The 26,562-nt window shown below is 31.9% G+C and overlaps 1 protein-coding gene across 1 annotated transcript in view; it reads left to right on the top strand.

The window, feature by feature from the left end:
* The window catches only part of LOC130452850 (limbic system-associated membrane protein-like), a 1,112,215-nt gene that overhangs the window by 1,040,023 nt on the left and 45,630 nt on the right, over positions 1–26,562 (top strand). The window contains exons 7-8 of the mRNA XM_056792329.1: positions 12,578–12,752; positions 26,070–26,272. Coding sequence (XP_056648307.1) covers positions 12,578–12,752; positions 26,070–26,272 — 378 coding nt within the window. The remainder of the gene's footprint in view (positions 1–12,577; positions 12,753–26,069; positions 26,273–26,562) is intronic.

Raw genomic sequence — 26,562 nt, 5'->3', positions numbered from 1 at the left:
AAGACCATTTCCAAAAAACGATATGTGTTATTATTGAACAAAATAAGTTTTAATAATTCATACGCACTAGACGAATTTTTTTATATCACGTTCGACAAATGGATTTAGAAAGTATATGTTAAATGCTCAACGCGCTTTTCCAGCTACAGTTTTATTTGAGGGTCGTGTGAAAGCTATTAGGAAAAGCCGTTCGAGCCGAAAGTCATTCCAGAAAGCCGACAATGCCCTTTCCTCTCAACTCCTGTAAATTATGACGTTCATACACAAACCTTATTTTCCCTTTCATTTCTCATAGTCTTCAACATAAATAACAGAAAGACGTTTCCACGGGTTTTCTTTCTTAACCACTTTACCTCTGTCAGGATTTTGTCGGTGGATATTATTTTTTATCAAAACAACTTAAGTATTGTGAGTGGATCATCTTTAATGCAAGTGGTTTTGAAAAACATTCTCATAAGTTGAAAGGATACAGAAAAAAGTTAAATAGCTTCCAGGTTTGACAAGAAGGTATTAAAAATTGAAATTCTCATACTAATAAAGAATAAATCGAATAACATTTTTTTTGAGAAATGTTTGGACCCATTATAATATCTAATTGCTTCTTTTTCGCCCAATAAAAATGTGTATCGGGTGTTTCAATCTTATTAAATTTAGAATATAGGTTGTGAAAATATAGTTAAGTTGATTTTAACATTCACTATGAATCAATGGTTTACATAACACATGAAAGTTTGAAAAAAGGCTCTTTTCCGTCTTTTTGTATGTCGGCAGTTTGTTCACTGAGTGGTGTTGTTTGCTGGAAGAAGAAACAAAGAATTTACAAATCCTACTTCAATCAAATATAAACTGAAGTTTAGTGAATATTATTTATTGGTACCAATAAAAGGAACAATACACATGACTCGAGAAGTATCTAAAAAAATTTGAATGAGATTAAATGATAAAAATAATTAAATTAAAAAGTGAAAATATTCGAGATTCATTCCAATATTTGATAATTTTTTACTTAACAACTTCTGTAGCTGACGCGGTGTACACTTATATCGACATTCTTTGCTCAGTGTTCACAATTTGGGATTTTCTGCATTCTATGAAGTTTAGGAGAATATGATGTATTGAATTCTTCATAAATATCGACTCTGTTCTTAAAAAATTAGACATACGGTTGCTTCGTTTCTTTATAGTTTTCCACAATCTTGCTAATCTCTAGAAGCGATTGTAGTTCTGTTCTTTTGACTGAACTTATGTTTCAATAATGTGTTTAAATGTCTATTTTCCAATTAAATTTTTCTGCAGAAGCTTCGCGGAAAAATTGAGAATTGTTTTCACAACATCCTTTTCAAAATCGGTGCCATTATTTTACTTCGCATTTAAAACCAAGTCATTAAGAATACCAGTTAAGTGCTTGCTTGAAGTCTCCTGAAAAAATTAACATTTTTGCCCTTGACGGAATGCCAAAAACTGCTTTCAAATATGGAACTATTCCATAGCGATTCATTGCGATTTTAAGACATTTTCTGACTTTTTGAGAAACTAGGGTAGCACACATTGATTAACCGAAATTACCGTAATATCGATCGACTGATATAAACTACTGTAAATAGAATATTTACAATATAAAAAAAATTGCCCTTAAACAATATATCAGAGTAAATATACTACTAGGTAATCATCCCTATCATGTTGAAATTTAGGCAAATTTTTTAAGCACGTAGTTGCATTGTTACAAATTAACAACCCTAAAAATTACTCAAAATAGGATATTAAGATTTTGCCAATAAATTAAGGATCAACTAGACAAGCTTAGCTTCACTTATGTACTTTCAATTGCGTGTGACTAGATCAAGATATGGGATGTCGCTTGTGTATTTCTGCACTCAATAATATACCGTATAGATAGATACGTTGGTTTCGGAAAAGTGTCCTTAGTTAGCTTCACATGAGGTATAATAATGCTATAGAGCTCACAATAGAACATATAACAGATGATGACAAATATAATGATTGACACGAATCATACAAGGTGGATAATGGATAACAGATGTCTTTGATGGGAGATTAAAACTCCCCTACAACAAGAAAGTGACCCTATCTCTACTACAGACCCTCTTGCACAAATTAATTTACATGGAAATTGAATTATTCAAGTGAAATTTTCATTGATAGATGACTTTCGAAACTATATGGAGAATAAGTAACTCAAATTCTATTAAATTTCATCAGTTGCTGTATAATGGAAATATTAGGGTCACAGCGTTTTTATTCATTATTGAAGTAACTACTGCCACTACTGCTAAAACTGTAATCTTTCCAGAATAGGAAGCGAGGCTCCATTGAAGCGCTAAATTATAATTGTGAATATAAATTCAATGCTATAATTGGATTATAACAAACTTTCTTATTCCAATTATTATTGCTTATAGAAATTTATGAATATAGCGGGCTCTAAATAAGACATTAGTTTTCCATTGGATAAATATTTTCAATGAATTTCAGATAATGTTAACTAATAGTAACAGGATTCAATATTTACCAATTTCCTGTTTGCTTCTAGTTAAGGTTTGTTTATTTAAATGGTGAATAATCAATTTCCTACACAGTATGTTGAATATTTCACGAGATAATTTGAGTGGTGAGCTACTTCTAGGTTTCTCCTTTAAATTTGAGTAGATATTGGAAACATTCAAAAATGTTATATAAATCAGAAAGCTCAAAAAGTAATGTAATGGACTCACTATAACTTCTTGCATGATTCTAGGAGAGGTTATCAAACACGTCTTGATTTGTTTTCCAATGAATCTTGTGTCTTTATGTTTCAAATAGAATATAAGTTATTATCACATTGTTTCGTTTTCAGTTATTAATAAGTAACAACAAAATTTTGTTATTATAATGGAATAGAGCTGACACAACCTTACCACAGATATCAAAGAATACAGGGTGTTTCCAAAAAAGGTTATCCCGTGCTTAGGATATATAGAAAACTGAAAAATTTTTGAGGTTTGCTCAATAAAAAATTTTCGTAACGCCATCAGTATTCAATATAAAGTGTGTTGAATAAAAAATATGGACACAATTTTTATGATTTTTCCGCAACTACTGGCAATATTATATTGAAATTTCATACGAATATGTTTTGGAACCTCATACATCCAATGAATTTGTTTTTATGTCTGACTCTCGTAGAGGGTGCTAGTTACACGCTTCGCACCAAATAGTGTTGAGCATAAATTTCAAGTAAACTTGAACATCATTTAATTTCACATCAAAAAGGTACTCTTGATAAAACTCAATACTGTGTACCGTTTTCGGAATATTTTGATTTAATTTAAATGGTAATATGTACCTGGATTTTTTAAACAATCACTTATTCGAGATATTAGAAGATTTAGCATTAAACGAGCGAAGATCTCTATTTTTTATGCACGATGGAGATCCACCGCACTTTAATAGAAGGTGTCGTAATTGGTTGAGTAATCATATTCCGAATCTATGGATTGGTAGAGGTGCAGAATCTCCGATTCATTGGCCTCATCGGTTATACTATTTTAATCCCTTGGATTAAACAACTTGGTCGTATCTTAAAGAAAAAGTTTATGGTACAGAGATGAATTTAAAAACAGTGTTCAACGTCACTTATAGCTGACTCCCAACCGTTTAGAAGATTAATGGATTCTTTAGAAAACAGACTAGACTTTTATATTCTTGAAAACGGAGGACATTTTGAACACCTACTCAAATTGAATTCTATTTTTAGTTATTAGCGTTTTTTTAAATATTCGACGTGTGATTTTTTGTTTAATTAACATATTTATCATTACTTCATACCAGCATCGTTCATTACGGTATTGAGTTTTATCAAGAGTACCTTTTTAAGTGTGGAGTTGGATGAGAAATATAAACACTATAATGTTTATAAATACATTTATTCAACCACAGTATAATGTTCGTTATAACGTGGTTAATATAGATTGCCGGTTTAATGTCACGTGGTGTTGTTTGATCCTTTCACTGCCCTGGCTACATTTCGACTCCTCTCGAGTCACAAACATCACTCAGACTGTACTCTTTTAGATACTTTTAAGTTTAGTCTGCGAGCCCAACAAGGATGGAAAATATCACTTCCCCACACGAACCGTGTAACTAGCGACCTCTATGAGAGTCAAACATAAAAAAAATTGTGTGTGTCAGCTCCGACGCACGACTGGAGTTTACTTCTTAAGTTCGATAGTCTAACCAGACGCAAAAAGAGTTTATTTAACTTAAAAAAGATTGATACTGTATAAAAGGGTAAATTTGTTAATTAATGAAAATAATATACATATATAAATATATATTTATTCAATTTATTCATTTCATATACATTTATTACAACTAATCGACGAAATATTTTACATTAAACTTTTTACAATAGTCAATAATCTCGATAATTCATATTGGGTTGATTATCTAATTTATGTGTTGTTTCCAAATATATATTTATATGAACTACACCGATAATTATTAAAATATTTAATAAATACAAATTGCACATGCTCATACATATAATACATGAATTATAACGTACCTTGCAACCACGTGTTTGTTAGATGTTCCGGCAATATCATCTACACCTCTTTCTGCCATAATTATTTGAAAATACTTTCAGTTCACTTTAGCTGAACACAATGATAAAAATTAAAACTTCACAATAACAATATTAATTATTGATATTTATAATAAAAACAGCAATATAAGTATGTCGACATTGACAAATTAGAAAGTTGCGCATCATAGGGTGCGCACCAAAAACGTAACGATAGATTTTACTCCTCACATTTTTCTCATACCGGGCCCCTTATAAATGCAAATCGATTCTTAAGGAGTAAACTCCAACAAATTCATTGGATGTGTCAGCTTCCAAAACATATTCGTATAAAATTTCAACAAGTATATTTTTGCCATCTATTGCGGCAAAATCGTAAAAAATGTGTACGCGTTACGAAAATTTTCTACTTAGCAAACCTCAAATATTTTTCAGTTTTCTATCTATCCTAGAGAAGGTATCTACATATATTAACACTTGAACAAGGTTAATAATTTGTAACTCTCTGCATTATTTTAATGAAGTCAAAAGTATAACTCTACATTGTACAATATTATTACTTTCTTTACGTCAATCAAGACAGTGATTAAGTACATTCGAATATTAGTACAATAGTTTTATACGTACTGTATATCAAATGTTGGACAAAATTTTAAACCTAATCATATATTATAGTACCAATTGTGTTAAATATCAGAAAATAAAAAAAAATACATAAACATCAAAAGGAATTTTAAAAATTACACATATAATCATTATTTTGATTTTTTTATGTTGTTTTCGAATTTTTGTAGCACCGATACTATTTCAGTGTACGATTTCATCTTACTGTTTATTAATTATACCAATAATATTAGGATCACTAGAACTTCTTGCGTTTATATAACACGACTCTACAAAAAAATTTTCGTTTTTTGTCCTAAAGTTTATACTATTATTTTCCAGTTAGTTATGCACAAAAACGAAAAGAAAATACCTTTTTTCGGTATAAAGTTTGCTTTTGTGATAGTTATAATAATAATACTCATTTTTCAATTTTTTCATAAATTTTAATTGATTTTAATATTTTTAAAAAGACCGCGCGGTGAGAGTGGGGTATTAACGTTTACACTGTGCCGCTAGATGGTAACTGAGTGATAAACAATCATCGAGTGTTATTTACAAGCCCAGAATAACTTAAAATGTCGTCACGAAAGTGCAAATACGATGCTGATGCATTTTGTTTTATATGTGGTCAATTTATTAAAGTTCGAGACGTGAAATATGAACTAAAGACATCTCACGTTCTCTGTGAAGCCTATGAAGCATATTTTGACTGTCCTGTACGGAATCAAGATAAGCCATGGGCTCCACATGTTGCTTGTAGTTATTGTAAAAGGTGTTTGGAAGGTAAGCAATTTTTATTTAATTAAGCGATGAATCCAAAATAATAGACATATTAATTTTTATTTTTATATTTTTAGGTTGGTATCGAGGTGAGAAAAGGTCTATGAAATTTGCAATACCAAGGATTTGGCGAGAACCAAAAGACCATATTACTGACTGCTACTTTTGTATGGTGAATCCGAGTAAAAGACGTAGAGGTAAAAATGCAAAACCTATTGAATATCCTGACCTCGAATCTTCTTCTGCTCCAATTGCACACCACCTGACACGACCAGTACCTGAGCCACCAAAAAAATTATCGCAGAAAAGTAGCTCATCTTTTAGTTCTTATAAAAGTAATTCCGATAAGGAGTTTTTGCCTACACCTGAACAACCAAAACACTATCTCATTACTTCAGAAGATTTTAACGATCTAATTAGAGATTTAAATTTGCCAAAAAATAAAGCAGAGCTTCTAGGCTCTCGGTTAAAACAGTGGAATTTGCTGGATGATGTTAAGATCACGGATCAGCGGACTAGGCTTGAAATGTTTGCAACGTTTTTCACGAAGGAAGATGGACTTTGTTTTTGTAATGACATTAAAGGTATGTTTGAAGCAATTGACATACCCTGTGTCCCTAGCGAATGGCGTTTATTCATTGACAGCTCTACAAAAAGTTTAAAAGCAGTTCTATTGCACAACGGAAATAAATTTCCGTCTCTTCCAATTGCTCACTCAGTACATCTTAAAGAAAATTATGAAAGTGTCAAAATTTTTCTTGATTCTGTAAAGTATCGTGAGTATAACAGGGAGCTGATTGGAGATTTTAAAATGGTGGGATTTTTAATGGGGCTACAGGGTGGATATACAAAGTATCCGTGTTATTTGTGCTTGTGGGATAGCAGAGTGGATTCTAAACACTATATTCAACGGTCATGGCCTGTAAGAACAGAATTGTGTGTCGGAAAACAGAACGTCAAATTTGAGCCGATTGTTGAAGCGGAAAAAGTGTTAATGCCGCCTTTGCACATTAAGTTAGGGTTGATGAAACAATTTGTTAAAAAACTGGATGAAACTTCAAAAGCTTTTGGATACTTAAAAAAAAATTTTCCGAAGTTATCGGAAGCAAAGGTTAAAGCTGGGGTTTTTGTTGGTCCGCAAATAAGACAGATTTTCGCCGATGAAAAATTTCCAACGTTGCTGAATCGTACTCAAAAAGCAAGTTGGAACAGTTTTAAAGCAGTAGTTTCTGGATTTTTAGGAAATAATAAAGCTGAAAACTACGAAAAGTTGGTTGAGGATATGCTTACAAATTTTAAGGCCATGGGCTGCAGGATGTCATTAAAAGTACATATGCTGCATGCTCATTTGGATAAATTTAAAAACAATATGGGAGCCTATTCCGAAGAGCAAGGAGAACGTTTCCATCAGGACATCATGAATTTTGAACAACGCTATCAAGGCAAATACAATGAAAACATGATGGGCGACTATAATTGGGGTTTATTGAGAGAAAGTAGCTATGAACATAAAAGAAAAAGTAACAGTGTGCACTTTTAAGTTATTTTCCACTTTTCTGTAAGCTAATTTGATAGTAAAACTTAATAAAAATAATAAACATTTTTATTTCAATAGTTTTATTTTCAATTAAAAATTAAAATCCGAGATTTTTAAAAATTTCGTTCAATCAGTCTTCTAAGCACAAAAGCAAAGTTTTTCATGCCATATATTTTTTTCCGTCTTATTACGACCTAAACTACCGAAATTTAATGCTTTGCAATCAAAGTCAAATTTCATGTTGACCCGTGTAATTCTACGAGTGTTGAAGACACGTGTCTTGATATGTTTAAATTTGTCTATTGGATCTCTCACCTATGTGTGTCAAACAGAATATGACTTGTTATCATCACTTTGTTCTAGTTTCAGTTATTGATTGGTAACCAATAATTCTATTCTTATAATAAAATAGAACTGACACAATATTACTTACTATAGACACATGCTAAATCCAAAATATATTAAGCTTTTGACCAGACAACTTTTTAAATATGCGTGAATATGTTGCCTAGCTACGTATCAATCAAAAAGCGTGAATTTTTGATACGCGGAAATTCCGAATCTTTCTTAGACTCAAACTGTAATATAAATTGCAGTATTCATCATAAAGTCGTTCATAGCAGACTAGAGCGATGTTTGAAATTTCTTACCAGATCCAGATTTTCAAACGAATTGGTCTACTTTTACGTGAATGTTTATAAAACCTGAGCAAAATCTTTTATTTTTAGCGGCTGCACAAAAATTCCTCTTGCAATGCAAAAGATCCTTTTTGTACAAACTCAGTACGTCCTAAGCAGGCTTTTGTATCATCAATAGTCAGTAAGTAACTGTCCTTATCACTGACTACAGCATTGAAATAAATTGAATCATGCACATATGATTTATTGGAGAATTCTGATGACACAAAAAGGAATAGAGTGAGTCAGAAAATTTGGAACTATTTACGAATATTTTCACAAGGTTTAATTGAAAAACGGGGTACAGTGTACTATTAAAACAAAACAAAAAAAATTTCTATCTTCACTGATTCCAATACGTGGATTCATTCGTAATGACTTCTGCTCCGTTATGACCTCAAAACATTTTGAATTTTTTGGGAAGAGCCAGAGGGCGCTTGATGATGAACCTGATGGATAAGACGAATGCAAAAACAGGGAGTTTTTAGCGGCCGAAAATCTCGAATGATAAACGATACATAGCATGGCCGTATTTGTTCGCTCTTGTACTCCAATAACCGATTTTAACTAACAAGTTTGTCTGCTTTTTGCATATTTTCATTTGTTGTTGATGTCTGAAATCACTTATAGACGTTCTTTTGAAAGTTACTTCTCTATCATTATCATAGACAACATTCTGTGACTTCTTTGGACCATCATTTAGATACAAAAATTGATTTCAATACGTTGTTTAGGTTCCACAGTCTCTACCAATACAATAATTTCAGAAAATCTCCTATAGTTGCAGGCTGACAAGGCGATATTTGTTCAAACTTCAGTACATGAAACATACAGTTGAAATATGGACAGTTAAGGTGATTGCGTCTATGAATAAATAAAACGAATGTGCAGTAGCTGCTTTTTTTCTGCACCATTCCATAAAAGATTGATAATGTTTTGAGCTAGTCAGAGGACAATATATTGATATTGTTCTTTATATCTTATTTACAGGATGTTGGGGCCGTTTTTATAGAAGCAATTTCTAGTAAAAACATTTCGTTTGCTTATATTCTAGAACCCGAAATATCAAGAAATCCTTTTTGTGTAAATCACAAATTATCAGTAAGTCAGTCAGAAATCTGATGTGTGTTCCGAACACATCGGGATAGACAAGAAAACGGTGCGTTTAAGTAAATGATTATGTTAAGAATTAGATAAGTGTTTAATAATAGCATAGTTTAGTGAATAGTAAATAGTTCAGTTTAATTTGGGATGGTGTATAAATATATTGAATAAGTACGATAGACCGTGTGTATAAATCCACCCCGCAATTAAAAACATAATAAATAAGAAAAGCATCACAATACGTTTCTTTGAAATTTCTTCCTCGATTTATCTGGCAGCAACGACAGGCAAGCAATATTTACTGATTCTTCTATTTGGCCTCCACATTTTTCCATAATAAACTGTGGTCTTGTCTTCATTTATGAAATAACAATGATTATGATACTATTGGAACCGGTCAAAGTAGAAGTCAAAGAAGAAAATCCAAGAATTCAACGGATATATATATATATATACACGATATATACTACAAGGGATGTAAATAACATCTAATAATCGAGATAAATTGTTCTCAATAAGTAAATATTACATACATCCCTTATATTCACATTGTAGGACTGATTTGACTGTAACTACAAATATTCACAATGCCTGTCTAAATTAAAATTGGTGGAAGTCTCTAAATAAAGCATCATTCTTTTAAGCTACAAAATTTGATACAACTCAATCTAAAACAGCAACTATTTCAAATCTCTCCGTGATTAGAACAGGTACATAGATATATCAGAGGAACTTGTGTAATTTGCCAAACATTTTAATTGAAAAATACACAAATTTATGTTGGAGAAAAATCTTTCCAATTTGGTCACTGTGCAATAAAGTTAGACAAATATTTAGTTTTGTACCATGTAATAGAGCGGAATCTCATGGATTTATCAATCATTATTTATTTCCAGTTCATTGGAAAATACTTTGTACGCTTGTTTTCCATTTATCAATCCGTTTGTGCTGATAGGTAATATTTAAAACCTTGATCAAATACTGACAGCTTAAAAATTATTGATAGCTCGCCTACGCTAGATAAAAGTTATTTATTGTCAATAAATAGATTTAAAAAAATGAGGTTTACGGTAAATAAATTGATTATTGCAATGAATTCATCTCTTCGTTAATTTGGTATCGAATCATATGTGAAACAGATGAGAAAAAAACTCTCTAATAAGGCAAATAAATAGTATTTTCCAAACATTATATCTTTGATTATTTTGAATAAGAAAAATATTATATATAATGTTGTACATTGGTAGGTTGAGGCGTTCATGTGCGAGCAATACTCCAAAGATGAACGAATCTGGGCCTTATAGAGAATTAGACGCTGTTACAAAGTATATAGCTTGTTAGTCTTAAAGAGGGCTGAATGACTGACCTCAGAGGGCTGAATGACTGACCTCTATATTCATTACTGACAGATGTACGACCATGACGATATTCTTCACACCAATTTTAAACAGTTACAAGAAGCGGTTCTATCCATGGTGTTGAGTCAGGCCTTAAAATGTGAAAAAATCATCTAACCCCATTTAGATAAAATTAAAGATAAAACTCGATTTGAATTTTCATTTATTGGAGACCACCACTGCTTAAATTAAAACTAAGCTGCAAAATAATGTTAAATGTAGGTTCCAATAATCTTGCCATAAAATATTCAGTGATTTAGTCATATAGTAATAAGAATCGTTAATAAAACTTTTTCTATCTACCACAATTAACGGCTTAACTAACAAAGTAAATAGCTTAAACTAAATAGAAGGAAGAAAATTACTCCTAGCAGAGGAGACATTTTCTGCGAACATGTCTTAGGAGGTTTTCTTAAATTCTACACCCTAATTGTTCCACATTTTCGACTTGCCACCCTCCATCATACAGTTTACGAGTTAGAAGTGCCCAAAAATCTTTTGCTTGACAAATTTGAGGTAAACTATACTATATTATGTTGATAAAGCCTATATTGAGTTTCCCTTTTCCCTTGCCTAATGGCAAGATGCTAAGTCAAGCCAAAACATTATGTTATTTCCAACGTGATGTCATACAAAATCAACTATTTTGGTAAGGCAATTGTTAATATACCTTCAAAATACACAGCTTCCCTCTTAATCCCACATAAGGTCTGGATATCCCTCTTGGTGAAACCACACACTAAACCAGAACTTTATCAGCAATTGTCGCTTTTTTCCATGTTTCACATTCTAAGGACACTCTTCTATATTGTTCGTATAAAAGCCATAATTTCTTTGGATTTCTGGATTGGCAAGTTTTTTTTTCCATGTTAATTAATTTGTGGCATATTCAGGACATTCCGATTTTGTTCATTTCATGCCGATTTATGCGATACACTTTGAAGTATAGTATTCGCGCTCTAAGTTTCCTACGAAAAACCTCTACTGTGTTTTCTGCTCTTCTTACCAGACTCTCTGGTGAAAATTCTTGTTTTTCCACATTTTAGGAGGTTCAGACATGGTATTCTTTTTTCACATTCGTTTAAATGCAGTAAACGCTTCTACGTGAAATTCTTTGGTTTCAAAAAATGCGAACTATATCAGACTTAGGGATCTGTCCAACTAAATTATAGAATGCGCTATTGTATTTTCAAGTTATAAGATATTTTAATGCAATTAACAACGAAAAGGACTTGCCTAACTAATATCGAATAATATATAATAATACCAAAATGACTTTCCATACAAAGAATTCTCTAACACATTTTTTAACTTCTAAACCATTGAGATATACGATAGTGTTTGAAAACCTGTTTTCTGTGACAAATGATTTGAATAGACCCTGTAGAAATTTATGCAACTATTATTATGTGACCTGTATTATTTGAAATCAACAATTAAAGTTCTAGTTCTCAATTTAAAAGAATTTAGTAATATTGCAGAATGGCTGCAACTCAATTTTGTATATAGGGTGAATTAAGAATCATACTAAATAATTTTTGGTTATTTTAAATGGTCACTTCACACGTATGGCGAATGATATAATCAGTACAACTTCTTAATCTTAAGTTCATTTTATAACTCACATATTTGATGATAACCTTTCCTAAAATTTGATTGCCTGAAATCGAATGAAATTCTACAGATTTTATTTACTTTGAAGTTACAAATTCTATATATCTGTCCGAATGGAAGATATCAGAACCATATAGTCAGTCCATTGATGTGATTTATCAGAAAGGGGGCACTGGAAAATGAAATTTCCTCATCTCATCCCCAAAATGCACAGAAAATATAATCGGTCCGAAAACTAATAGCGTTGATCGGATTTCAGTATATTTTCTCTTTTTAGGTCCTATGGTACAGAGACACGATGCAACTAGACACAACAGAAAGAAGAATAATGGAGTCACGCGGCTCACGGCATACACTCGTGATTCGTAAAGTGCACAGATCAGACTTCGGAAATTACACTTGCGTGGCAGATAATCAACTGGGGAAAACAAGAAAAAGCGTCCAATTAACCGGTAAGATTTATAGCTATCGTTGATGGAGCAGGCGAGCGGAATAAATAACAAAATCATTTTAAAAGTTTTTATTTCGTTTAAAGTTCTACCCGAACTAGTAGAGTAGAATACTTTTAGACAAGTTTTATCTCTAATTTATTTCCAAATTCAATTTTTCTGATTTATGAACACTTTTAAATAGAGGAACAATTCAAATAATTGAAATCATCAAATTGGATAGAATACGTATGATACACTTTCATTTTTTCATTTTTCCTCTCCCATATTTTAACTACATTTATATAAGATAAACGAAGTATACTAAAAGATCTGTTATAGAAAGGGTGATCAAGAAATACAATGGACGAAAATTTATAATTTATAATGTTCTCTTCTAGAGAAAATAGTCTTTTTCATTTGCTAAGAAAATTTTGTTCCCGACATGGCGCATTTGTGGGTAACAGACATTACTGCTTCTTTTCCTTTACCAGTATAAATTTCCATACTCCACGTGTATCCTGTCTCACATAAAAGTTTGATAACTTCTATTCAGTCTACCACAGAACGAATTCATACTCTTGTCAACAGATCCATTGTGTCTATTACCATCTGGGCGTCCCTCATGGTTTCAAAAATGAAGCCACTGGTGGTATTTGAATCATAATTAATAAGAATAACTGTAGTATACTAACTAAAACCACCACTGTGTAGTCATATCATAATCAATTATAATTATCACATTTTATCATCATATTTTGTGTTTTTTTTTCTAATGGTTGTAGATAATCTATATAAAATTTGCTTTCTAATTTTGAACTCTTTGAGAACCTAATAGGGCAATGGATATGCAAAACTCGAAATTCATGTTCCGAATTGCCGTTTTTTCTTTGTTTTCCTGTTGCCCCATAAGCACCAGATAAATGATTGGGCTTCAAAATTGCTCTCTAAACATAAACTGTATGATTGCGATTATGTAGGCATTTATTGAGATTTCCATTTGTATTTTTGAAATGGAATCACAAACGGACTATACAAAACAATATTCTATTACATTATTGGATGCAAAAAGCAAATAATTGGTTGAATGTTTCAAAATTTGACACTTGACACAAAGCTTATCGAAGTTTGTTCCAATTGATTCTTGTGTGCTAATTTCATGAACGTCGAGCCAATGGGTTTCGTGTACAAAGTGCTTAATAAATTGGAAAGCAACTAGAAACTATATACTCGTTCATTGAATAATATATACCATCACACAATATTAATGTCATTTTGTGCAAATAATATGGTAGATTTTGCATAGTTTTCATTTATTATAGCTGTTTCCAAATGTATCCTGAAGATGTCATCACTCAGTTGGGGAATATATTTGCACCAAGAATTCAGCCATTTTGAACGCTGACTTTCTTTCTATAAATTATATGAGTGACAGATTGTGAAGATTTTTCTGAAGAACGAAAAAATTTAGTATTGAGCTATCATTAAATATTTGTTTTTGAAAGGCAATACGCCTTTACATCATTTACAAACATAAAATTTTGAACATCTGAATTCCAACGTGTTTCGGGGTGCCCAAAAACTCAATACATGTGTGTAAAGTATCTGCGCGTGGTTGCTCACTTTGGAGAGTATTCGAAAGATCATTATTATTTCCTTATTGTTGCCGTTTGAGTAAAATCAGTCGAATATTCATAGCTGTAGATGGAACTTGGATCCGACACCACATGCTTGAAGAAAAAAAACAGTCAAGACAGTGGATTGCAAACGGTGAACCTAATCCGAAAAGAGGAAAGACGGTTTCATCCGCCGAAAAAGTGATGACGACCGGTTTTTGGGATTGTCATGAGATTGTCTTCATTGACTATCTTTAGAAACGTAGAACAATTACAATTGAGCATCATTGGCTGATAGTAATAAACTGCAAAAAATCAATCACATTTGAAGAAAAAGGAAATGATTGTCCATCAAGACAACCCACAAATTTCAGTTTTAATTGGTTGACCACCTACCGTATCACTGGAAAAAGTGTATAGTCTTATATCGAAAATGAAAATGGTTATGGAAAAAATATCTTGTTTTTTACACAACCCACATAATATTTATCTAGAATCACTTTACTTTGGATAAGAAGATTCATAAGTTCTAAGCAGCACTCAACTTTAATGCTGAACACTCAATAATTTTGTGCAATGATTAGTTTATAGACACTCACTAGAGCGATAATTTTCTATTAATAGAACAATTTTTACTTAATATTTTTAAAAAAGCATTTTGTTTATACGAATATATTCGAATAATAAAACATACAAATTCCAATTGGAATAACATAAGAACTAACGAAAAAAATGACGTGAAAGTGAACCAAAACAATGTTTTTTTATTATCAAAGAGATCATTATAAAAAGTAAACAGACTATTATGAAATATATCAATATCAACATGATGACAAGCTGAAAGTTTTACAGCAACAATCCAAGAGAGAAATTTCATAATATTTAGCAGTAGCCCAAAAATTAGTATCAAAAACTTATATCTCTTATAGGCAGGAATATCAAATGAGGCAGATATTCTCGTTAGAATCTAGATTTTTAACAATGTTATATACAACTTTTACATTATTTCTTTGATGTTTATCTTTCAGAGAAATTAAACTTGAGTTCCGTTTAACTGAAACAACATTCATTAGAAAGCAATTTTCTTTTGCACTTATTTATAAATTTATTATGGATATGTATTATGGATGTGAAAATATTGAAGATCAAATTATGGATCCGAAACTTAAGACACTGTTTACTTAGGCAAGTTCGCAATGAACTTCATGACAACCTGATAATAAAGCACAACGTTCTATTAGCTTTTTTTTTATATATATAATTGATATGTTGATCGAATATAAGCTTCGAATCAAATTTCGAATTTTAAAGAAAGTAATCGCGTAACATCCATTGAAATTCGGGAAAAGAAAATTTTTTCACAATAAGCAACAAGTCTAATTAGATCACTTTGTATCAATTGATAATCTGCAGCATTGCTGAAGTCTAGATATATCACAAATTCATCCGCATATTTTTTGTATATTCACAAAATGTGTCAGATAAGAGGTACCCTTGAGGTACACCTGAAGTAACATAACTGAAAGTTAATATATATTTACCTAAAACTACTGCCTGGAATCTGTTACTTATGTAAAATTGGAACCATCGGAGTATGTTGTCATTTATACCGACTGTATCAAGTTTATCCAACAAAATTTGATGATCAATCCTATCATAGGCCTACTGAAGTCAGTTCACATAGCAACATCTACCTGGAAGCATTTATTCGCATATTTCCAAAAATATTCGCTATATATAAAGATATTTAATTCGACAGAACGTTTTTGTGATAAGTAATCAAATAATCACAAATAATTTTCTTAAATAATTCGACAATAATAGAAAGACAGATAATTTTCCACTAATTATTAACTAAGGAGTTCAAAAATAGGAACTGCTAAAGTCCTTTTTCATAAGGAATGACCCTCCTATAATTGATTTATTCACAAGAAGTACAATGGTAGAGTTATTTCTTTAAGGCCATTATTTTTAATTAATATGGATAGAATTTTATCTTCTCCGGCCGATTCATCCAAAAGGTTATTGAGCGTAAGAATAATCACGTTATTAATAGGTTGTTTGGTATTTTTCGTATTTAACTTCACAATGTGGAGATAGCTCGGTTTGGAACTTATCCTACATTTAATCATAAAATTTCATTAGGCTTTTGCGAATTTCGCTCAAGTTTTCTATTTCAATCGCTGATCTGTCTTAACACTCTTTTACACGCGTGAGACTGAACAGTCCATTATAACATGAATCTACGATATATAAATTTTTTTTTTAACAGAGCTGATATCTCTTGTATCTTTCATACCCATAGTAAAGTATATTTGTGCAAAATTTGTAAAGAAAAACTAAGTTTTTGAGTTCGTGTTTGTCCTCATAGACCTCACCCACCTAAATGTAAGGTAATTTATATCACAATTATTATCGCCTTCTATGTGAAAGTAGTCGATTCATAGGTTGCAAACTGCCAGAGAGACTCTGTAATTTTCATAAATATCTGTACTTCCACTAAATAATCTATACTTCTTCAAAATGGTTCTCCGATTGTAGACTGGGTTTTTCCCCATTTATATTCAGTTTGTGATAGGAAGCGGATGATTGGCAACATTATTTTAGTTCTATGTACGATACCTACGAAAGAGAGATTCGACGCCTCAGTGATGTGTAATCCGACTGTTGTCAAATATATCGCTGATTCCGATGGATCTTTGAGCGATTCAGATCACGAGGAAATTCTAAAACGATTCTAGTTCTAATAGTGAGGAAGAGGCAGCTCCAGAACCATATGAAATTCTTGAAGACAATGACAAACGTATGTATTATTCCAAAAAAAGACAGCACAAAGTGTTGTAAAATTGTTTCCTCCCCTAATACCAGAAGAGAAAATATTATTACCTACCCGCCCGGTACCGCAGTATCTCCAATTGACTCTCGACACCTTCTTTTTGATGACATCGTAGATATAAATATAAAAATTTGTATATACGTAAAATTGAAACCCTACAAAGACAGTAACGATACTATGCCAACATTTAAAGCAGGAATGAAAGCATTTTTAGGCTTACTGGGTTTAGCTGGCAAAGACCATGGTGGTAGGAAGATTCTCCGGGAGTTTTTGGAAGAGAATCTTTCTTAAGAGTTATAAGACTTTATAATGCTAATACAAGAGAAAAGAGAAGGGCAACTGACAAAATTGCAGCTATACGTGAAAAGTTAGGAAAGTTTACGGGAAAACATAAGCAGTGTTATTCAGTCGGAGAGTATGTAACATTGGATAAAATGATTTAGCATTTTGCTGAAGATGGGCATTCCGCTTGTACATGCCACGAAAGCTAAACAAGTTTGGAATTCAAGTATTTTTTCTGGTTGCCACAACATATAGAAATATATATTGGTACAAAACCAATCGGTCCGATTCAAATAACACAAGCCGTAACCCTGAGAATGTATGAAGCGGGAACAGGGAAAAATTTTACTCTAGATCGTTGATTTACCAGTTACAATTCAGTCAAGACTCATTTGACTGGACACAGACTAGTAGCTGTAGGTACTTTGAAAGAGAGCTTCCTTCCATAGTTACGAAAATAGTAAACAAGCTAACGTTTTCCTTTGTTTTTGCTTTTGGAGAACGTATTACAGTTTTGTCTTACATTACCAAGAGAAAAAGTGATATTATAATGGTTTTTTTCATTACATAGATGATATAAAAGATCATAATTCAGGAAACCGGCAGAAACCGGAAATGATTACGTTCCATTAAGATGCCACGTTATTATGACGCGACAGATCGAAAGTTGTTATTGGGAGAATGGAACATTACACTGTAGAACAAAACGCCCCATTGTCAAAAATTATAATCAAAATGATGAAAGTTCGATTGCCGAATGTTCGGCAGAAATAATATGCCTACTTCATCCACTGTAAAAAGAATATTGAAAAAAATTCAAAAGTAATGGTTCGATTAGTGATGTAAAACACACGGTACGAGGTAAAAAATGGAAAAGAAAATGCAATAACGATGAATGGCGAAAGTTATCGTGCCTCATTTTGAATTTATTGATCTTAACGACATGTAGATTCAGCAGGACGGCGCCACATATCATACCGCCCATGAAACATTGACGATCTTGCATGAGCTTGATCCTGATCGTTATTTAACGATTTAGTGACCAGAATTGACCTCCACGCTCTTGCAATTTAACGCCTTTAGACTTCTGACTCTGGGGTTATCTGAAGTCACAGGTTTATACCAATAGCTTCAGGCATTGAAAGCCGAAATTAAACGCTGTATTAATGGAATACCACCACATAATCAATAGCGTTATTAAAAATTTCGTGAAAACGGTACTCATATTCCAGAAAAGCATTCACAAAAGATTTTGTTTCATATATAAATTTCCAAATGTACGAGTACATTTTCAAATTAATGAATATTTTTATACTTTACTACAGAAAAACATGTTTTATTTTAAACTGAAATCTTGCGGTCTAATTGAAACACCACTGATAAGGATAAAAAATGCGACGTTAATGTAGTGGACAGAATGATGACATCCTATAATGTAGCAAGGGAACTACTAGTAATTTTTTTGCAATGCTCAACATTGCCGGTATTAACGCGTTTGCTAGAACTAGAAGTAACAATCCTGAAACTATAAAATCTAAAAATAGAAGGCTATTCATAAATCTAATAACGGAACATATTGTACAACGAGGATCTATCCAAAATTTACCTAGAAGAGCTATTGTTGAATAATATACTGGAATCGTTTTTGAACAACAACAAGATACCTCTCTAAAACAAAAGAGGCTTCTGGAAATACTGGAAACGAAGAAAAACCAAGAATTTTGATGATTGTTGGAGGTAAGAGTTAACTCTGTATGGAGCACATAACGGCTTGTTGTAGGGAGTGTACTATTCAAAATACAATTTTTTTGTATTTTCTGTAAGAAATTATTAATTATTTGTTGTCTTTTTTTATATAAGTTTATGTTACCATTTTTGTGGTTTTCTTTAATTTTCAAAATATTTTTCTTTTCTAGTTGTTCATATATGTAATAAAAATGATAACAAAATTTCTACCCTTATTTTGAAATTGATTTTTGGGGAAAATTATTAATGTAAACTATGTTGAAATGCTAGTAGCTATGAAAAAAAGTGTTATATTGATATTTTTGTAAACCTCAAATAGTAATGAAAATACTAGATTTTTAATTTGTAAGCCTCTCCCGTGTAAAGAAGGGTTCAGGATAATATTTTCGTGGATTCCACTCAACCTAACCAAAAATGGAGATAATGGAGATTGCTCCATTTGGTTGTGGTTTCCTAAAACTTTAGTTTCATCAATTTCATTTTTGTTACGTTGTACAATATACGTATCCGATGAGTTACAATTGCCTTTTATCATCCTTCCAGGATTTCTTTATAAAATATCCTGATCTTGATATAAAGTGTCTTGTTTGATCATAAATTCTGAAATTATTTGTCGCCGTCATTTCCAATTGAAATCAAAACAAGACTTTAACAGTTTCAAAAACTTTATAAAGATATTTCAATAATTATGTCATCGACCCCAGGATCGACCACTGAAAAGCACTCCATAATATAATATAATATGTAGAGTAAAAACCGATTAATTTATTAGTAAATACGTAAATTCATGAATTAAGAATTCTGACTAATTCTAATAATCTAAAAAATTTGATGATTGACAGGTTCATAAAATTTAAAACGCAATCATTCACTACGTATAACATTTAATAAGTATTAAAGTCTCCTCCTATTAGTATTTTATTTAAATCGATAAATAAAATAAATAAGAAACAAAGAGAGAGTTTCAAATATAATTTGAAATACGAGTTTTGTAATTCACAGTTCACAACACTTCATATCTCACTTTCCTCGTTGAAACATTGAAAAATCAAGAAAATACAAACAAGAGATTTACTATTCCCATAGAACAAACAAACTCGAGATAAAATAAGAAAGAAAACCAGTAAAGTTCATATTGTTGAATGTTTATAAAAAACTGCTTGCTGTTACTAACAAACGATTTATTGCTCCTGTATTTTAAGTTTCATAGAGTAATCTTTCTCGAAGATACTTTTTCACGGTACTTTCGCAATATTGATTACAGTACAACAATAAACAGAAAAATAAGTCAGTGGCGTTCAATGTTGGAAGTGCTGGAAAATTTCAAATGATTTTTAACTGTTAAATATTAAGACGACATAATTTCTAACTATGGAAATCATACACTCAGTTTATCTGTGTACTATCGCTATTATATTTCGAGATTTTACAGTGTAGACGTCTGATGTTGCATCAATATGGACAAGTCGAAGATACACAGTCTTTGAAGCTACTGGTGCACCAGACATCGATTACTAAATTATAGGGATGCGTGGAAGTTGTTAGGGTGATCATCTGACTCAATTTAGTCGCGTGATTGCGACTCGATGAGATAATTTCGTTAGATATGTCTCTGATTCCGCATGATGTTAATCCCAACTGTAATTTCATCACCCATAATGTGATTGGACTTGATAATCCATTGATCGTTATTGGAGTAAATTGATGATATCTAATTTTTTTATATTGTGAATACAATAAAAGCAACATATTGTATAAATTCTTATTTATATCGATATCTCATCCAACAACAAACTTGGATTCTTCTTTGTTAATAGTTAAATAAATAGAAATAGAACAGCATCTGTTATGCATATAAACTGCGACCGAAAATCGAATCGGTAACATTTTTTTCTCAGATTGATACAAACTTTATGGATGTTAATGAAGTTTAAGCGGCATATCTCAATTAGTGTGTTTGTTTTATACGATTCTACGTTTAACTATGGAAAAACAAATTGAGTTTGCTTGAAATTTTCTATGTCCAAAGGAGTTACTGCTACGGAAGCGTTGAAAACAAGTATTTTGGGAAGTCACCTTTATCGCGAACGCAAGTATCTGTGTGACATAAAGCATTCACGTGAAGTCGTCGAAAACTTTTCTCCAACGAGTTGTCCCTCCACCTTTATTAATGACGATCACATCAAAAAAGTGGAGAACATGGTGCTCAAAAATCGACGAGAGATAAAGGAGACTCTTAACGTCTCTTATAGTGAGACTCGGCATATAATAATTAATGTTTCAAGTATTAAGTACCAAAAGACATGACAAGACATGTATTTTGCACAAATAACGTCAAATAGTGATCGAAAAGAAGTTGCTTAACAACGTAGGACACTCATTTCATCAAACTTATCATTAATGGTGTGGTTCACCATGATCAAGAGGTTAAATGGTCGATAAGATGTATTTCTTGGCCATATTGAGACCCCTACGTAACTCAATTCATCGTAAACGACTGAATTTCTAGAAAATTATCAGATTTTTTATCAAATCACATTCCAACATGATTGTGACTGATTTTTTCGTAAAACACAGTTGTGACTTTTCCTCTTTTCGAAATAATTATGCTCATTGAAATTCATGAGTAATGCGCTTAAGGTACTGAAAGCTATCCCAGTCGAAGCTTACAAGAAGTGTATGGAAAATTAGATTAGGTAAGCGTTGTCATACTTTTATCGGCTTGAAATTAGCCTATTTTTAAGGTGATAATATAGATCTGTATTAAAATACGTAAAAATCTTATTTTATGTTGTCACAAAAAGTCCTCATAAATTTTCCTAGTATGCGAATAGTCAGTGGAAAATAATAATTTTTGTATCTAGTATGCAAAAGTACTGTAATGATTGAGTACTAGTCGAGATTATAAAATTATTTCATGCAGAAGTAACAAACTTTCCACGAACGTAAAATTGAATACTTGATAGCAAAACAACCAAAATTACCAAACTCAGGTCATTGTTCTCAAGAAACTTCAGCTACATTTATTTCTAATCCAGTTCTTTATGGAATAAAATAGATATTAAAGAATATAAATAACCAAGTTAGTCAACTAGCATATTGTAAATACGATTTGGAAATATTCGCGACCAACATTAAATAATGGCGTGAATCTGTTTGAAACCAAATTTAAAGTGATACGAATATAACTTTAAATATTCAAGTTTCTTTATTTGTGTCTCTCAATTAAATTGGAGAATAGAATTTTTCACAAAATTAAAATTCATGCGAATACGAGGATATTTTGAAAAATTCTTATCCTACTATAGAACCGAACAAAATTTCAATGTCAAAATATTTTATTACTCAACATGTTCTCCTCTTAATTGGATACATTTATTACAGCGAACCTGCAACGTCTCTAGACCTTTCAAAAAATGTTTCTTCTTGCTCTGCAAACCAGACCTCCACACTTTTTAGTACCTCCTTCTTGGAAGAAAATTTACGATCTTTACGAAATTTTTTTCAGTTGAGGGAAGAGACGATAGTCAGACGGAGCCATTGGTGAATAAGGGGGGTGTTCTAGTAATTCAAACCCTAAATCACGAAATTTTTGCATGGCAACATGGCACGAAACTTAGGTCTTGGAGAACCAGAGTGTCGGCATTCCATCGATTGTTGCTTTGTTTCTGGATCGTAGAAATGTACCCAAGTATCATCGATAGTAACAATTCGGTTTAAGAAGTCTTCATCTTTTTCAAATCGAGCACTGGTCGAACGCGATGCTTCTACCATTGCACGTTTTTGGTCTACATTCAAACATACGGGGATCCATTTTGCAGCAATGAAATGTATGAAATATTCACTGCTTCAGATATCCGTTTTAGCTGGTCTGATAAAATCATGTCATGAACTGCATCGATATTTTCGGGGACTGACAAAGAAACTGGCCTTACCGATCGGTTATCAACTTCAATGGAAAATTTACCTCTTTTGAATCTTGCAGTCCAATTTTTCACCAAGCATATATTCGTAAATCTGCTTTCCTCTTAACCCTTTTAAATACAGGTACTTGATGATGGCTCGATACTCCAACTTTTCGGTTTTCAAAATTTCGGTGGACATCTTTTCTCTTTTAATTTATTGCGTAATTCTGGTTTACTTTTTTGGCATCAAACTTTACACTGAAACTTCTAATAAGTTATTGTTCCTTGCTATAGTAACACAATATTTTGTTTATGCATAAAACTGGTCTAGGATATCTAGATATGAATACATCCTCGTAATTCAATAACGGACATAAATTACATGAATCAAACAAGAGTAGAAAAATTTGTAGGAATGAAAAGACTACTACTTGGTGTAATGAGAGGTCTATGGACTTTATTAATGAATTATATTTACGCTGATTTTTGGAATGTAGAAACTGGCATAAATAAAGATGAAAAAGAAATGTTGACAAGCATGGTTGGTAAGTTATTGCTGAAAAATTTGGTATCTAAATTGATGAGGCTTACAAAAAATTAAAAACCATGAGAACTTATTTCTGTACTTATATTAAACAAATTTTTATGTAAAATACAATAAAGTGGAGCCCACAATCTTGTCTTATTTTTCCTTAAGTTTTTGTTCAAAACAATATAAGCCACTGTGACAAGTATTATTTCATCAGCCATTGTTGCTCGATAAACGCGTTTCCGGAATAAACAAATGAGCCATTCTCGTATTTTTGCCGAGCGATATGCTGCGTTGAAAGTTGTAACTGATGATGACTGGTCTTTTAAACATACGTTTAGAAGCATCATCACTTGTAGCTTATAACATGCAACCGAATATAGATAACAACTTTTATTGCGATGCTAAGTTGGGATCTATGTAGACGTGGTTAGTAGTAGCAACTGATACATTAGCCCTCCTAAGGTAGCTCCTTGTAAATGCGCCCCTGGCGAAAATTGCAATTATCAATAGTTTACCGTTTTTGACATGTTTGATAATACAAGTGCTAACAAGTGGAGAAAGTAGTCACGTGACTACTAGCGCTAGTGAATTAGCAACTCTATTAGGGGTATAATCTCTCACCAGCTGTTGTTTGCGTATCAAACACAGTAGTTGTAGGTTACAATGGTCAGAGATCAGAGATAAAGTGAAACGTTGACCTGGTAATACAATTTTTACAATTAAAAGCCCCCCCTCGTTTGTGGAATAATTCGGCACCAATTATAACAAAAGACATGTAAGAGAAAATTCTATGATTAAGTTATTGGAAGATATTTCATTTAATGATTTGGTATCATTTCAAAAGACGCAGTGAAACCATAATAAAATGAAAAATTGTAACCAAGCATCTCTAGTTAAGATATCAACACATCAGCTGATAAAATCTCTTAAAAATATTTAGATTGAATATATACATATATTAGCATAACTTACCAAGCCAAAATAATTTTTGTTGACTTTTTTTCAGTAATAACTTCAAACAACTTGATTCATTTTTCATACACAATTTTTGTGGGAAATGTATTATACCTTCACATCATCATCATACCTTTTAATCTCTTGGATTATGGCAAACGTTTCGGGCGCCTTTATATCCCTTTATTGGGGTATACTACTTCCCTTGTTCTTTTGTTATAGTTTTTTGTTGGTCCTGGTTGGTTTGTCAACTTTCTCCATTCTTTTCTGTTTTTGCATTTGGCTTTCCACTTTTCGTTTTACCATTTCTAGGATTCTGGAATCTTCTTCAAACTGGTTTCCCCAGTGGTATTTTTTGGTCTGTCCCAGCCTCTTGGCCATGAAGGTATCCATTGTGTTATCCTCACTATCTCTGCATGTTTCCTTCTCATGGTGTGTCCTGTCCAATTCAGTCTTCGTGCTTTCATATTTTCATTCACATATTATATTTTCTATTTCTTCATTTTTCTACAATCTTCTCTCTCCATCTCCTGTAATATATGGTCCGAGTATAGTTTTCAGTATTTTTCTCTCGATTATATTCAGGTCTTCTTCTTCCTTTTTATTTGACAGTTGTTTCCATGGTGAACGCAAGCACTGGTCTTATTAATATTTTATATAATTTTATTTTATCCTTTTTGCTTTTAAGTAACTTTTCATTTTTTTCAAATGTTCGATAATTTTTTTGTATTCTCTCTCTTATTCTTTCTCTAGACGTGTGTCGTATTGTTATTCCTAGATAATTAAACGAGGATACAGTTTCAAATACGTATTTCTGCGTCCTTAGGTGGTCTATTCCTCTTCGACTTGATTTTTTATCTTCATGTATTTGGTTTTTCTTGGTTTATTTCTAGGCCTACTTCTCCTGCTTCTCTTTCCAATTTGTTTTGCCTTTATTAGTTTTTCTCTTGTATTAGCCAATATTGTTACATCGACTGTGTATGCTACTGCTTGTATTTGATTCGTTATAATATTTTAATTATTTAATTTTGCTTTTCTTATTACTTTCTCTAAAATTAGATAAAACAGGGTTGGAGAGATCAAGTCGCCTTCTTTGACTCCTTTGTCTTTGTAGATCTCCTATCATTGTTTGTCTATTTATTGAGTCAAGCGCGCTTTAAAGAAAAAGATTATGTGTAGCTCTTTATTGTATTCCCATGTTTTTTGTGTTATTTGGTCTGTTGTGTGGATCGCGTTGATTATGGATCATCCTGGTTTGAACTATGCTTTCTGTGTATGATTTGTGCTCTCTATTTATCTGTTAAAAAGGCTTATGGCTCTATAGTTTCCAAATTCCTCTTTATGGCGTATATACCTTCACTTAATAAATTAAAATTGAAACTATAATATTATATCCAAAACTCCATTTCTTTTACTGTTTTTATTTCAATTATAAATTATAAAAGGCACATAACAATATGGTTGTTGTAGGTAAACCGAATCCAGCAAAATTTAGTAGCGCTTCAAGAGGATCCTGGAAGGATAGTTATAATATTAGTTGGGCAGTTGAATCGCTAAGTCCAATTGAAGAATATAAATTGCTTTTTAGAAGATTACCAGACTCTGGTACGTCTGAAGATGGACATCCTCAACCACTTCACCATCAGAGTCAAAGAAAATTTGGATTAGGAAAAGTGAGTATAGTAAATAATACAGAATACAAAATGATATACTATTTCTGCTTTGACTGATAGGAAAATTTAGAGAACACTTGATTCAGATGAAATCAACTCTCTACCCAATTTTCCAGTTTATTTGAACACAAAAATGTAGGAAAACCACATCCATCGTTGAAAAGTTTCCAAAAATTTTGTTAATCGCTTCTTAGATGGTTATTTCCGACAAAAAATCAAATCGCCAATTGAAGCACTGCAATTATATTAATCTTCATACTGTCTCTTTAATTTATGAAAACGATTTTTTT

The sequence above is a fragment of the Diorhabda sublineata genome, chromosome 2, assembly GCF_026230105.1.
Source record: "Diorhabda sublineata isolate icDioSubl1.1 chromosome 2, icDioSubl1.1, whole genome shotgun sequence".
Taxonomy (NCBI): domain Eukaryota; kingdom Metazoa; phylum Arthropoda; class Insecta; order Coleoptera; family Chrysomelidae; genus Diorhabda; species Diorhabda sublineata.
Note: the sequence above shows the minus strand (reverse complement) of the source record. Positions and strands in the feature narration are given on the sequence as shown.